General features: G+C 44.8%; 3 protein-coding genes across 4 annotated transcripts in view; all 3 read right to left on the bottom strand.

The window, feature by feature from the left end:
• The window catches only part of sema5a (sema domain, seven thrombospondin repeats (type 1 and type 1-like), transmembrane domain (TM) and short cytoplasmic domain, (semaphorin) 5A), a 67,545-nt gene extending 66,451 nt beyond the window's left edge, over positions 1 to 1,094 (bottom strand). Inside the window, exon 1 of one of the 2 annotated variants that reach the window (XR_007960343.1) lies at positions 598 to 1,094. The gene's annotated coding sequence lies outside the window, so the exon portion shown is untranslated. The remainder of the gene's footprint in view (positions 1 to 597) is intronic. The other variant, XM_052054432.1, reaches the window with a different exon arrangement.
• Positions 1,095 to 8,708: 7,614 nt separating this feature from the next.
• si:dkey-118j18.2 (uncharacterized) lies at positions 8,709 to 13,155 on the bottom strand. Its single transcript, XM_052053738.1, has 5 exons — positions 12,794 to 13,155; positions 11,570 to 11,653; positions 11,303 to 11,462; positions 10,707 to 10,839; positions 8,709 to 10,208 (listed from the first exon to the last, which is right to left on the bottom strand). Exons 2-5 carry the CDS (start codon positions 11,587 to 11,589, stop codon positions 10,027 to 10,029), a joined length of 495 nt encoding a protein of 164 aa, XP_051909698.1. The 5' UTR covers positions 11,590 to 11,653; positions 12,794 to 13,155; the 3' UTR covers positions 8,709 to 10,026.
• Positions 13,156 to 13,726: 571 nt separating this feature from the next.
• On the bottom strand, positions 13,727 to 15,622 carry timm21 (translocase of inner mitochondrial membrane 21). Its single transcript, XM_052053737.1, has 6 exons — positions 15,167 to 15,622; positions 15,026 to 15,088; positions 14,804 to 14,901; positions 14,577 to 14,650; positions 14,404 to 14,509; positions 13,727 to 13,977 (listed from the first exon to the last, which is right to left on the bottom strand). Exons 1-6 carry the CDS (start codon positions 15,477 to 15,479, stop codon positions 13,885 to 13,887), a joined length of 747 nt encoding a protein of 248 aa, XP_051909697.1. The 5' UTR covers positions 15,480 to 15,622; the 3' UTR covers positions 13,727 to 13,884.
• Positions 15,623 to 15,828: the final 206 nt, after the last annotated feature.

Here is a 15,828-nt window from a genome sequence, read left to right as displayed (position 1 = left end):
GGCGCCATTCGGATCGGTGAGGTGAAATTTCTAAATCAAGCGGTGAAGGCATAGCGTGCAATATGAATTATGGTTGATTTTTTTTAAAAAAGATGACTGCTTCATAAGATAGATGGATCTAATTTTACGCAAAAATGACTTTGTAATGAAATCCTTGCAATACCATCCAATCCGCGTGCTGCTTCAAAGATTTCATACTCTGCATTGTTTTTGCACGCGGAGCAGAGGACCGCAAACGGAAGACCGTGTACATTTCCCGAGGAAACTATCAGCAGATATGGAAAAGAGGAGCGGAAAAGCAAACGCTATTTGTTGAATGTTGAAAAGCTGCCAGCGCCACCACGTGGCCCCGGGTGGCGTAACATCATTTAAAAAACTTTGAAACACTGATTTGAGGCAACGTGTGGCTGTTTCATCATCAGCATGTCAAATGAATGCATTTCATTTGGGGGGGGGGGGGACTTGAGTGCACGATTTTTGAAAAAAGGACCACAAATAATAATAATAATAATAAGTAAATGGATAAGGGGATAATTGCAGCTGCAACAGCTCTCGCGGTAAGAAAAAGGAAAGGACAATTAAATATGATTTTCTTACCTGGTGGGGTGGTCAACTCGCAGTCATTGAGTTGAGGTCCACGCTGCGTATCTTGTCCGCGCAGAAGAGCAAAGACGAATATTATATCCTCGGGTTCCGCCGCGTCTGCGCTCGGGACGGGAGCTCAGCCTCAGCCAAAGTGGCTCGCAGCAGAACCTCCTCCCGGAACTCTTGCTTCTATTTCTGACCCACGCAGGAGAGCGCGCCGCGCGGCGTGGCTTGAAACCGGACACTGCGCCGCAATGTGCCTCTCCCCCTTGGGGGGGAGGAAAGGAAGGAGTGTGTATTGTAGGACCCAAAACGGGAGGGGAGAGGGTGGGGGCAACTTTAGTCCAGATGCAGCCCGCGTGAGGAGGGAAGCGATGCAGCCTGCGCGCTTGGATGTGCGACGCTTGTTCTCTGTTCGACGCGTCCTCGGCGGCGGCAGGAGAGAAAGACGTGGCAGGCAGAGCGGCACACGGCTGTCCTGCAGGTGGACAAGGAGGGAAGGGAGCTCAGTCAACTCGAACCACTGGAGCAACTGGTGGTTAGATGGGCGGGATTCGCAAAGAGGAGTCGGGAGATGATGGGGTGCCGTTTGTCGTGCAAACACTTTCGCACATTTTGCTTCAAAATGTTTTTTAAAAAAATCCCAAAAACAATCGAATTTTCCTGCACAGTCCAAAAATATTTGTCAACTTATGAATTTGTTAGCTGGTTAAATATTCAACGTAACACTTAAATGCCAATGTTAATCTACCGTACTTATTAACTCATTGACTCCCAAAGACGTTTTTAAACGTCTTTTCAGACTGGATCCAGAATTGGCTGCTACTGAATGAGTTAAACATAGAAGTGATACATTCCAAAGAAATTCAACAAATGCCAAAAAGGAACAGAGCGAGGGTCCACTCACCCGATGAAATGAGGATGAGGGACCAGGAATCAAAAGTGAGCATGACCACCATTCCAAAAGGCGGGGGGCCATTTTAGACCATCTTACTATGCGTTGTGCAACCGGTGCTGTTAACGCATTTTTGTCTTTAAGATGCACTTCGATTCCAGTTTCAAAGGTTCACAACAAAAATCTTTTGGCAACTGTACGCACTCACCGCAGCTGTGACCTTCACAACTTTTCCTTTTCACTTGAGGAATTTCAGCTTTTCTTTCTCTCGGCATGCTTGGCTCGCGTGCACAATAGACGTGTTACTTGCTCAGGGCCAAAATCGTAGCCCGCAGAGATACGCTTCAGAGCCAATCTTCGGCTGTGAGATGTGCAGCGAGCGAGTGAGTTTCATCTTTAAAACAACCCCCCTCACCAAAAAAAAAATGCAGTGTGTCTCAAGGTGTCGTAAGGCACGATGATGGATGATTGTTTCTCTCGGAAGGAGCCTCATACAAATGGAATCAAATCTTTACTTTGTGTGTGTGTGTGTACTGTATACTGTAAGGCGTTTGTGTGTGTGTGTGTGGGGGGGGGGGGGGGGTCCATCATAGAAGACTATAGATGACATGTTTTTGCTGGCCCATGTGGCGCAGTGACCAAATATTTTCAAAATAGTGCCATGATGAAAGGCCACTTTTGTCTTCAGAAGGCACCATGTTAATGGGAATGGCAAATCCCTGTGATGTCAGCTTCTCGTGTGACTTTGTTCTCGCCGGGCCTTTTTTTCCCCCCCAAAATAAATCAACAATTGAACAAAAATGTGCGATTCATTGACAAAAATCCAACTTGAATCTCCTTGCAACTTTTACTTGACAAAACAAAGCCTGTTCTTCCACCACAACATTTTCCTGAAGTCTTTTTTAATTGTTTTTTTTTTTAGTTGAGAAAATATGATTATTTTGTGAAGCGGTAACTTTTCTTGACACACAACGTTTTCATTCCGGTCACGTGAGCATCTTATCTGAACAAAACCTTGGATGACTTCTCCACACCAAGTGAAATGATTTCTTGTAAACGTTCGCCAAACAAAGCATTGACCTTCATTCCTTTGCTATTTTAATTCTCTCGTTATTCTGGCAGCATAATGGCTTTTCTCAACAACATAAAAAGACTTGATTTTTTTCATCAAAATCAAATTTGTCAATTTCTTAAAAGATGAATCCATCCACATAAAACAGTGACAAAAAAAAAAAAACAACCTCAACGGTAGATTGAGCTTTGTGGGCTGGAACCTGAACTTTTCCAACAAGCGATTCATCATGCAGCCTCGGGTCATCCCACAACTTGGAAACAACCACCGGAGACCCAACACGCTCATCTTTGCCGACACGGAGCAGCGAGTAAAATACCCCGCCTCTCCCACGTACTGCACGTTGACCTGCGTGGAGCGCTGACGGTGATAAATGGGAGAAGAAAAGCAGTAGGAGTGCTGAGAATGGGGATGAATGAAGCGAGCCATAACAAGGCAAAGGCCATTCCGGCCATCTCTTCTCATCCTCGGCTAAGGCGCTCAATGAGCCGTCGGAGCCGCGGCGCCGAGTCATCCCTCAGCCGCTTCCGTGGCCCTTCCGGCGGCACCGGCCGCGGCCTTGCGGGCTTCCACGCTCTACTTGCGCCGTCACGCTGCGCGCAAGAAGGATTGGACCGGCAGGCCGGAACCGTCACCGGCGAGGAGGAAGAATGCGGACCACCGGGGAAATGTGAAACTCGCCATCAAATTGTGAAGGGCTTCATGTGAAAAGTCGACTTTGGGGAACGTAACAAAGGATTTGCACCGTCACATGACTCAAGTGAATATTTGGGGTCATCCTTCTCATTTTTTTTTCTTTTCTAAGCTGCCAGTATTACTCCATGTCACGTCAAGTGAAGATAGCGAGGCAAAAAAAAAAACCTCACCACGGTTGTATTAAGAGAAAAATAAAGCCTCTTATGCAAGGTCCCAAGAAGGGTGTAATCCACAGTGGGGGACAACTGGCGCCCCCCTGAGCATCGGAATCTTCTTCACATAATCGTCCACATACTGTTGAAAGGCCAGCGGCACCCGATCAAGGAATGGATACTTCATTCCGAGGCCCGATCTTGACAACTACTCTATGGTACGGCAGCAGACTGCTGAGAACACACGGTTGCACAATTTCGTCACTGTGCAGCCCTAACACTCTTTTTTTCCGGTTGGGCGACGCGGGGAACAAAACGCAAGAAAATCTGCAAACCGCGGTTCAATGTGTCCCATTCCATATCGCCGAAGTGATTCTTGTATACGTCAGGCGTTTACTGCCCCCATAAAGGAAAGCATAAAAGAATCAGCAGGATAGAAATAGCACGCGGAATGTGCAGTAAAGGACAATTATCACAGTCATTACCGGGTTATTATCATTTGTTATTCTTCTCAGTCAAGCTGAGATCCCCTTTGTCCTAATGAGCTTGCGATGTGGCAGAGGAACTCATTAGAACGAATTGGAAAGACGGAAATCTCTCATCTGCACACTTCTTCCATAGGGGCCGGCTGCAAAAGCTGCCGTTAGCCGGACGGTATTTGCCATTTCTCTGTCTTTCGAGAAACGAGCCACGTCGACGAGAGAAGGGGACACCTGGACGATTGTTGATTCATTCAACATTTGAACACGACGTCTGTGCGTCGCATTCCACTTCTTCCAGGCTGTGCTGGACTGGATGAAAGCAAATGGCCCAACGCTCCCATTAGGGAGTGCTATATGGATAGATGAAAAGAGATCGTGCAGATATTACTGTGTGTTCCAATTTCGCCATTAGAGCTACGAGGTGCGTGGAAAAAAAAATGTTTTTCAAGGTAACTGAACAAAAATTGCCACCTAAGCATACAAAAATCTTCTGGGAAGTGTTCCCCTATAGAGCGGAAGGACGGCTGCTTTCCTGACTATCTCTACGGGCGAACGAACTTTTCTTTGCAGATAGAGTATTGCACTTACGGATGCCTACCTGGGCCTTTTTAGACAACAGTACAAGGTTACTTATACACACACACAAAAAAAGAACTTTTTATTATCTCCGTGTTGTTATCCACCTCCATGCCTGTTATGTGATGTCCCAGCATTCTTGTCAAGACAGGGGCTGAACAGTCTAATGTGTCCTTCACCTGAGCAAACGGAAAGACCCGTGTGTGTGTGTGTGTGTGTGTGTGTGTGCATTTGCTCATGCTCAAGGAATGATGGCATTTGGTGAACTGTGCAAAGACAAGAAAGGAGCCTGCAATCCAATCAGGCCCGAGTCGGTCCATTTCAGAGCCAGCGCACGCACAACACATCTCGTATCATCATAACAGAAAGAGCAGTTGTTGAATATTGTAAACAGATGTGCAAGGTCGAGTCAACAAAGACGGGAGTTATTCCATCTCATCTATTATTAGACGCAATTCCTCGCATCTGCAGAATGATGAACGGAAATTGAGACGACGGAGGAGTTGACTCGTCCATTCCAATTACGGTGATGGAGAGCTGATGTGAAACACACACACACACACACACACACACACACACACACACACAGACACACAGATTGATCCCTCATCTAATTCCTGGCGGTCTGTTCGCAAACGTTTCAAAAGTGAACCCTGGCAGTGGAAGCGAAAATCACGGCAGCGTGAAGCTGATTAAGAGCCATCGATGCCGACGTGGAGAGTTGCGGCCATGCACAACAGCTGTAGATCTGTCAAGTGGCCATTCATTCCTACTCGCGCGATCCACATGTTGTCCGGGTGAGACCCGCGGGGGGGGGGGGGGGGGGGGGGGGGGGGGGGGAGTTTTGGCACACCGAGTGGAATTCCACTTGGTGTGCGGAATGGTCGACCTGGCTGTCATGGCGCCGGTCAAGGCTATAAAAAGTCTGTCTGAATTAGCTCCAGAAGCTCCCTGGCAACTTGCCGCAAACATCAGGACACAATACGGCGAACATCGACCAAAGCTGAGCGATGGGAATCGCTCGGAGTTCCTTTTCAGCAACACGCTTCTTCGATTGCTCTTCCATTTTCATTTGCTCCTACACGAGATCATTTCTCATTTTCACCTTTCATCTTTAAGATGAAGCCACCAGAGGATAAAAGACACAAACTCACAACTTTCAATTTGGAGCAAAATCAAACCAACTGCGGAGACTGAGATCGTGCACTTTTCGTACAAAAGTGTTTCATGATTTGGCGAGGGATTCACAGAACACAGTAAGCGCCGATAACACAAGGTCAATCAGAACACTCCAATAGGAGCCCATGTGCCCCCCCCCCCCCCCCACACTTTACTTAAGCCATCACCACAAAAACACACTGCTGCACCCAAACCTCTGCATCTTTGGATCGTAGTTTATGGACAAACAGATGAAAAGAAGTTCTCTCTGAAAACCAAGTCACAGAAAACGAAACCAATCAAAACAGAACACCAACAAGCTGCAGATAGCAGCCGCCAGCCGCTATATAGAATTGCCAACTAATCAGGCGGTTTGCAGTGGAATTACTGCACCTTGCTGTTCGTCATGCAAGCCCGGAGCCCATTTTGATTTGTCTCAATCAGAAATGAATTTCGGGAGAACAGGAAAAGCATCCAAATGTAAATGAAAAAGGCCATTTTAAATAGGAATATGCACATGCGTCCGTTTTATTTGGTGAAGCCAATGTATGTGTTTGTGTGTGACACACCAAATAATCTTTTTCTTGAATGTACAGTAGCCCTTGACTTTGATAACGCATACCACTTTTGTTAAGCCAGGCCAATTCCACATTTCCAATCTTAAACAACACGTCTTGTCATTCATTCATTCATTCATTCATCTTCCGAGCCGCTTGATCCTCACTAGGGTCGCGGGGGCGTGCTGGAGCCTATCCTAGCTGTCTCCGGGCAGTAGGCGGGGGGCACCCTGAATCAGTTGCCAGCCAATCGCAGGGCACACAGAAACAAACAACCATTCGCACTCACACTCACACCTAGGGACAATTTAGAGTGTTCAATCAGCCTGCCACGCATGTTTTTGGAATGTGGGAAGAAACCGGAGCGCCACGCCAGCCCGGGGAGAACATGCAAACTCCGCACAGGGAGGCCGGAGCTGGAACCGAACCCGGTACCTCTGCACTGTGAAGCCGACGTGCTAACCACTGGACTACCGGGACGCCCTGTACGTCTTGTCAAGTTTGTGTTTTTTTTCCATTCCGTCAATTAATCAAAAGTGAGCAAAGTGTACAAATAAGGCCTCATGAGAGCCAAGCGACAGGTTCAAGGCAGAAATGGAATACAGTAACAGCCAGCGGAACAACACTGCCCTCTAGTGGAGCGTCTGCCGAGGTGCAATGGTAACCGAGGTACCTTCAGTCAAATGCCGTAAAAAATTAAGGGCGCAAACCTTGATCACAACTTGAGATTGGACGCTCTGCAGCGTTGACCATCGACCCACCGGTCACAACATAATTTCTTTTAAGTTAGAATAAAAGAGTTAGCCTCTACCAGGGGATATATGCAACATCTTTCTCCCCCCAAAACAAATTAGTACCAGCTTGGACAGACCGACCTGACAGAGGTTGAAACTGACCAGTATTGATTTTAGCGTTTGACATTATTCAAATTGGAGAAACTGTCATTGTGACAACAGGACCAACCAGCGTGGCTAAAATTGGCACAACACTGTTCCGTGCAAACAAAATCAAACAGCAATTACAGGAGGCATTCTTTTGGCACATCCGCGAGTCCAATAATGGAAGATATTAACGTGCAGTCAAAATGTTTGTGAAGGCTGGCTCAAATGGGCCGCACAGACCAGTTTGACACAAATGCATGACTTACCTCGACTTGTTTGTTCCTCTCGTCATCCTCTTGTTTAATTCTTTGTCTTCCTTTGCGTTCCCTGATTGATGAGTTCATTTTGATGTGCAATATCCGTTTTGTTTTCTTTTCAGCAAGCCTGCTCTTCCAACGTGTCATTGCAATGACTTTTGTGAATTACGTGGTTGATTTATCAGCCGTGTGTTGGAGGCGCAAGCAGGTCCACAAATCAATAAACGTCGGGAAACATCGCCGGTTTTCTCCCACTCCCTCGGACCGTTCGCACCTGATACAAGGACGCGGTTCATTACCGGATCACCTGCGAACTAGAAAAAACACCTTCAAAACAAAAACTCCAGTTGCATTCATACGAGCCCCAAAAGGTACCGAAAATGATGCGGAGGTCCGTTTGCACAGAAAAGGAAAAAAAAAAATCATCTGCAAAATAACTGTGTGGATTCAACCTTTTCAGATGACTATAACCTGCATGAGTGAGCAAAAAGAAAGAAAGGCTTGGACTTAATGTGCTACTGTACTTCTAAAATGGTCAACCAAAAGAAACAACACATTTACAGTATTTTCAACAAGTTTAATGCAGTAAAAAAAAAAGTGACCCCATCAAAATGTCACACCTTGATGAGATTCAATTCAAATAAACTGTGCTGGGAATGAGCAGGACGTTAAAGTGGAGACCGAGACGTGAGAAGACACTAACACATGATGCTTGGATATTATAAATCACTTGTCAGGTGGCTGCAGTCGGTGCTACATTTTGCACATTGCCTCCCCCACATTTTCAAAGATACACAAGGGAAAAAAAAGTCAATCACAATTCCAACCCCTCAATTACAATCAAACAGTGAATTTGTCGACAAGGCTGACGGAAGAGCAAACAGAGGCAGACTTTGAAATGCAGTGAAATCAAATTGGCGAAATCGCATGGCAAGGACAACCTAACAACAGACATTGAGCTGACCAACCTGTGGTAGACTCAGGTAGATTATAAGAAGCTGCAAAAATAGTTTGGGGTTTGTTTTCGTTTTGCAATATTTCAGAAAACAACAACAACAAAAGTAGGAGTAGCCCTTGAACACTCAAACTGAAAGCACGCTCAAAGTCACAATATCAATACAATATGTGGTGGAGCCATTTCCGTCATTCATCATTGGATTATACGTTGCCCACTTCAGTGAGGGCGTGACTGAATAAAATATTGGAAACGCCCTTTTGCGCAACTCCAGACAGCACCACAAAGCACAGCCAGTTAATAACACTCACCAAGCGGATTAATTGTGGCGGCACCCATGTTGGTTCAAGCCAGATGAACATTATAAAGTGACAAAATGCTCCCCGGTAATCTCTGCGGGGAGCCCCTTGGCACATGAAACAAAAGAATCCACATTTAAAAAAATAATATTGCGAAAACCAGCACTTTGAAAATATACATACATACAAGCGGGTATAGTAAAGCCCAGAACACGTATTTGTAAAACAAAAAAAAATTATATGTACCCGGTATATATTTTTTATGGAGCGAAAACTAATGTGACAAAGTGACATTCCTGTGAATCGAATCCTTTTGTGAAACCTCGTGAACTGTGGGGGATTTACAGTATTACGGAAGAGTAATTTATCGTTTACAAATATTGACGCTAAGCGGGTCTCTGGAGTGTCTGCTTCCCCACTGCTGAAGGTGTGAAATTACACAACCAAGAGAACTTTCTGTCCATTTTTTGAAAACGTGTCTACGAGTGAGCCGTTTTGCACTTCTGCCCAGCTGTTATAAAAACAACGCTTTGTAAATAGCTCGCCACTCTCCATAACCACCCCGGCCGGCCGTGGAAGAGGAGATGACCAAACTCGGTTGACCTATCGAAATCCGGATTTGCCATGACCATGTGGGGTGGGGGATGAGGGCTGGCTCCTTGACAAAAGCCAGCTGGGCACCCAAATGCCAATTTTTGCAAGAAAAGAAATAGTGTGCATAAAATGTAATGTATCTATATCTCCTTGGGATACTTTTGCTTAAAGCATGCCACGTACACGTGACTAAGACACTTGGGCGCGGTTTTAAATTGTGAAATAAAATGCAGAACGTCTGCTGGCTACTGTGATAGTGCATAAAGGCAAAAATCATGACCGTAACAATCGTTCTGGGCACATATTTAGATGCTCTTTGACACAGTCATTTGCCCCCAAAATGTAGTTCTGTCTTCTTCAGAGTGCGCATGCTTTGAATGAAAACCACCGTGACAAAAAAGAATTCTCTGTCAAAAGTGCAACTGAAGAACGGGCTTGTGTTTGCCAACTTCCCCAATCGAGGTTGAAAGCGGCGTTGAAATGCGTTACACTGTGAGGTTGAAAATGCGAACAGTATTTCTCTTCACGTGTCGTGACTCTGCTGGAGTTTTGACATCGGAACCGTCACGCTCATGGTTGCAACAGGTCAAGGTTTTGAGGCACACGCGGGCTTGCTGATGTCACATCTGTTATGACCAAAAAGATCACATGCCTACAAAGTAGAAAAAAAAAAAAAAACTAAGCGAACCAAACTGGGCTCCAAAGACCACTGAGCACACATTTATAAGCGTGTGTCCGCTGTGGCGCAGCCAGAGCAAGCCTGAGGTTTGTCCATAGGAAGGTATTTGGGGGGGGGGGGGGGGGGGGCAAATTGGTTTTGGTAATCAACCAGCCGGGCGTGATCCCAAGAGTCGAACTCCGTGCGTGTCACTCGCCTTCTTGTTGGCGGGCCTGGGGCGAGGGAGACCGCGTATAAGGGGGCGGAGCTTCGTTGGAGCTCCCGCAGTGCCCTCCCTCAGAGATGAGAGGTGTGCGATTGGAGGGCTGAGGGGCGTCGGCCTCATCGGCGTGGGCGCACTCGCTGTAGGGAGGTGGTTTCAGATCATCTTCTGGAAAGGAACGCGGAAGAGGGGGGGGGGCGGGGGGGAGGAATTGCGTTGAAACAAAGAGCTCAAAAGCTTTCAAAATTAACCAACGCTCCGAGGGCTGCGGCGACATTCGCACATGGCACGATTGTGGCAAGGACAGATGAATATTTGTCTGGCGCGCAGAGAATAGATTCATTTTCCTTCTCATCTACAGCTAAAGCATGAAACTGACTTTGGAGACGAATCTCGCCTCGCGGCTATCGCCATAAGCGAACAGTTAAAGAGATCAGAGGAAGCTTCAAACACGGCTTGACGGCTCGTGCGTGACAGAACTGGGAAAGGCGGAGTCATGCGCGACCATCATGCATCCCACTGGAGACCATTTCAATACTCGATGGTATATGGACATGTACCATAGCATCATGCGGGTTTGATCAACGGCGCACTATTAGTTGATTTGAAAGCTGCAAAGAGCCAGATTACTGTCTTCCTGTTTCAAAGCGACAACGGGTGCGCTACCTCCGGACACTGCATCATACGGCGGCGGCATGTCCAGGTGGGACAAGGATACAGCGGGTGGCAGCGCCGTGGAGGGCTCTTCCTGTGACAGGTCATCAGGGACGCCATACCAGCTTGGCCACAGTGAAGTTTGCTGCAGGGGGGGGGGGGGGGGGGAACGAAAATACAATTACTTATATGAGCGGGTGTTTCTAAACACGAGTTAAACGACGCCAAGCTTTGCTTCAGGCCACACATTTGCAAACTTGACAAGCCAGCAAATATTATATATATATATATATATATATATATATATATATATATATAAATAATAAAAACTTGACCGATGCCAGCATTTAGTTGAGAATCTATTTGATCGACAACATTTATATTTCCGAAATAATGCTGAAAACATCACAAACTCGGACCGATAGCCATTACTAATGCAATGAGGGAGAACGTTAAGACAAACAGGAAATGCCTGAAATGAGTCACACACATCATGGCGTCCATGTTGCTGCTTGACGCTGTTCCCCAGACACCTCAAGCGCATTTACATGAAGATCAAGTCCGATCTGCGTCATGGCGATCAGCCGTGTGACATGTGGACAACTTACACTCTGTCTCTCGCACATTTGATGGAGGTAGGCCCTCCCTCCGACAATGACTATCTGGGCATTGCGGGGGTTGCTCAAGTACGCGGCGAGCTGCCTTTGTCTCGAGCGGTACCAGCACACGTAGAAGAAGATCTTGATGATGATGAACACTATGACCACTCTGTAATGATGGGGAGGGGGAGGAGGAAGAGGACAAATAGGGTCACCCATTGGTCATTCACGCTCAATAATCAGCATTGTTGCTATTCATTAATACAGGACACGCACATATACCAGTACAGCTCCATTTTGGTGGGACTTCAAGTCACTGGGCAGCGGTTTGCATAGCTGACTAACGATGGGAGTCAATTTCTAAACGGAAAATAAAAGCAGTTAGGGCAAATAAACAACATGAATATCTATCCAGGTTGTGAGTTTTACAATAAAAACTAACATCAAATACTGATAAAAATGCTTAATTGTATGTAAAAGATGAGCAGTGATTAAAGTGACACTCAGCCAAAAGTGTTAATTGATTTTTTCTTTGGCTTTTACACAATTCTCCTAAAAAACATATTGGGTGAGCACTGACGAATTGTTCTTTAAATTTAGTTGGATCCCCCAACCATCCCAATGGGGTAACAATGAAAATAAATAAAAGACTAGAAGAGAACAGTCGAGTGATTACACATTAGCATGAGGTGCGCGGTTCGATTCCGGCTCTTGACTCCCTGTGTGGAGTTTGCATGTTCTCCCCGCTGCGGCGTGGGTTTTCTCTGGGTACTTCGGTTTCCTCCCACATTCCAAAAACATGCATGGCGGGTTAATGGAAGAGTCTAAATTGTTCCTGGGTGAGAGTATGAGTGCGAATGGTTGTTTGTCTATGTGCGCTCTGCGAATGGCTGGCAACCAATACCCTGCCAACTGCCCGAAAACAGCTAGGATAGACCCTAGTACACCCACGACCCTTGTGGGAATTCGTGGATAAAAAAATGGACGGATGCATGGGGTGAAGAGAATAGAATTTCCAATAGGCGTGGAGTCATATTCAAAAGAACCACTATGATGGTCTGACCATTTAAATACACGTTATTGGTCAAAAACGAAGACGTGAGACAGGAGAAGGGATTTCTTCTCTTCTTCAGGTTACCATCCCATGTAGAAACATGCAATACAATGGAGGAGATCAATTGGAAATGTATGCCAAGGGCCGCAGTTTGGACATCAGTGTCTGATTCAACAACACACAAAAAAACTGCATCATTGCCAATTCTTCTCGAACACCGCTCATTTTGTAGATCGGCTGAAAAAAAGAACCACGCCACTGTGCATCCTAAAATCGAAATTCTACTCAACATATATATTACTCTTAAATAAAAGAGAGGAAAGAATGCAGTAATAAGGTTTGACTCTAAGCAGTAACAATCAAAAACAGCTGTTTGGGAACAACAAGCGAGCAGCCAAAGGTCGCTGATCACCAAACTTTGCCCAGAACAAATCGGATGGACTTACTTTAATGCGGCGCCTTGGAAGCAAAGTCCACCATACGGTTGGTTAGCCACCGAGGTGGCCCATTGCCTTCGCCTCGTGCGGGGAGGTGATGCCAAGGAAGCTCGGGAGCAGCAGAAGCTATGGAAGCAGGCCACAAACACTTACAGTGGCCCCCGTTTACACGACCATTCCGCCGAAAAGCACCTGGAAATGATCTAATGTGCAAGCATTTTCAACGCAGAGTACCTCCAGCTTCCTGGTCAAAATATAAATAGTTTAGATTGACAGGAAAACAAAAACTAAATCACCTTGTAGTTTTGCTTAGCATTGTCCTAGTGGCCACTTACAACAACGCCCACTCGAGTGGGCGGAGTTTCAGCTGTTGCCTTCGGGGAAATTCGGGAAATGCTCGATTTAGCCACAGAGACGCGCGTGACTCAATAACAACTTTTAAGATGAAAATAATTCCGTGACTTAAAAAAAAACAAATTATTCCTTCTCTTATGTTCGTATTAGCTGCACAAACTAAAGCCATGGAGACAGAATCATGTCGGACATTAAAGGAGCCATGACCTTCTTGTGAATGAGATAAGGAGGACCTTTAACATTCACGAGGGGCCCAGAATGCTACATAAGGTCGCTGCATAAAACATGTAAAGGATGTAATACATTTGTTCAAGACGTTTTTGATTAATTTATGACTAGAATCTTGACGCTTTTGCACAACACTAACCGACTGCAAACACCGATGTAAGCCCTGACAATTACACGAGGTGATCAGGTTTGAACATCAGTTGACGCTTTGTCACCATCAAGTGGTCATTATTGGAAAACAACAACCCCACGCTTGTGTGATATTGAAATCGTGTACAAACCCCTCCAACTAAAATATTAAAATACAAATTAACAACAAAGAAAGACATTACTTGAATTTAAATCATGTAATGGTTGATGTTCAATGCAAACACTTTTAATCAGAAAATAATGCTCGATTTGTATCCTCAGCTGTTTCCACATTCACAACATACAGAATACACACAGCGAGAATCAATGATTAGCCAGTGAAATATCTTGACTAATTAAACCTCTCATTTTGTTGTTTGATGCTGTTTTCATCGGTTATCTTCAACAATAATGGTACGCCTTGGGTAGGTGTCTATGTCCACAAATATGTAGCGGAATTCATATTTTCCAGATTCGGGATTCTGTAAAAGAAGACATTTTTTTCTGAATGACAAATTTGATTACAAAACTCGACTACATCCTGTGCTACAATGAATATAACATTACACATTTTAGGGTGTATTTAGATAATGTTTTAGATACAGGATGGTGCATAGAGTTTTATGGACAGGACAGGTGCATCTAAATAAAACAAAAAATAAAACAAACAACTTGAATATCACAGAAAACTTCCATTTTAGCATTTCATGTTGTTAATATTATTTTGATGATTAAAGTTAATAGAAATAATGTAGAAATGAAGTAATATTTGGTCTCCTGAAAAGTATTTTCCAAATGTGTTTAATAAAAAGTGTCACTTTTGAGCTAAATGTTTGAAATCAATGAATTTTTGTTTGATATTCAAATGGATTGGTTATACTCTTAAAGAAGAGATGAGTTATACAAACCTCCATTGACTCAGAGTGCACAGTGCCTTTTAGCCCCGGTTCAGATCCCTCAATGTAAAACTTGAGTCTCATGTGTTTCAGTCCGTCCTTTAGATACTCCCTATGACTACAGTGGAAACACATAAGCTGGCATTTATTGAACATTAAAATGTAATTGTTATCATATTCCCAACCTGATTTGCTGTCTTCTTCCCCGACGAGTTGTCTCACCATAACACTTGATTGGTTCTCCGAATGCGCCAATTACCTGTATGTGAAAACAGCAACAATATCAGGGTTTTGTATCCAACCTCTCAGCAGGCAATGAAGCAAACCTTCACATGTACTGTAAACAACCGTACATGGCAAGATATGCATGTACCACCTTCTAAGATAAGTCAAGTCAAGTCAAGTTTAGTACCTCTGGGTCTAATCTGACTTTGTTGAAAGCTTTCCCGTAGACTTTATTTGGACTAGAGGAAGAAAACAATTCCTGGAAGACCACATACAGAAGACCACCTGAAACACGTGCAAACATGTGTTCAGAAAATAGGACGAAACAACTGAACAACAAAATGATCTGCTCAGCATCTGTTCGCGACATAATCTCTTGTCTAATAGTTGTATTGTTTGTTCTATTTACCTGTCACTCCAAGTCCGATGAGTACGACAATCAAGTAGGTGAAATCCCGGCCAGCTTCTTTTACTGGCCGTAAAGAAGTTGCAACAACACATTTACTTCACTTCTCAGTTGCTAAAGAGCGTGTCAAAATGTATTGTTTACCTTTGTGTGTCGTTGACAGCTTTGGACTCCCACTCTGGTATTTGTACACTGATTTCTGTCCACCGTCTCCCTCCTCGCTTTTATTTCTTAGTCCGAAGTCAACAGTAATACCTCTGCGTGACTGCAGTAAACAGCACAGAGCGTGACTATTACACGAAGGGGGTTCGAGCTGCCAGTGGAAGGTCGATCTCGAAAGGACTGACTCCGTTCTGTGTGTGTGGATGGACAAATTGCCTGCTGTCATTCTGCACGTCTGCATCGCTGTTGGCTTTAAATTCCGATACAGGATTTTTAATATCTGCATGTACGCCATTCTTATACGTGTGTATCTGGATAGAAACGATATCCATAAAAGTTATTATAAACGGAACGTATTCAGACTATACCCGACTAGAAGTGTGCGACGGCGAGTGTGTCAAACCACTCTCGACTCATGCATTATACGTCACATGCTAAGACTCATGGGAAGTTGAGTCCTAATAATGGAAGGGTGAGCTTTCGACATCCCCAGGCTGCAAAATTACTGCTGACATTAATTATTTTGTCGCCGTTAAAAAAATGTAGCTAAAAGAATGAAACCCCAGAATAAAAAAAAACTAGACGTGACGCCTCATTTATACGTACTTTAATGTACCATAAGCTATCTACAATGCACGTTGACT

This window comes from Hippocampus zosterae, chromosome 20, assembly GCF_025434085.1.
Source record: "Hippocampus zosterae strain Florida chromosome 20, ASM2543408v3, whole genome shotgun sequence".
NCBI lineage: Eukaryota > Metazoa > Chordata > Actinopteri > Syngnathiformes > Syngnathidae > Hippocampus > Hippocampus zosterae.
The sequence above is the reverse complement of the archived record's forward strand: the minus strand, read 5'-3'. Positions and strand labels throughout refer to the sequence as shown.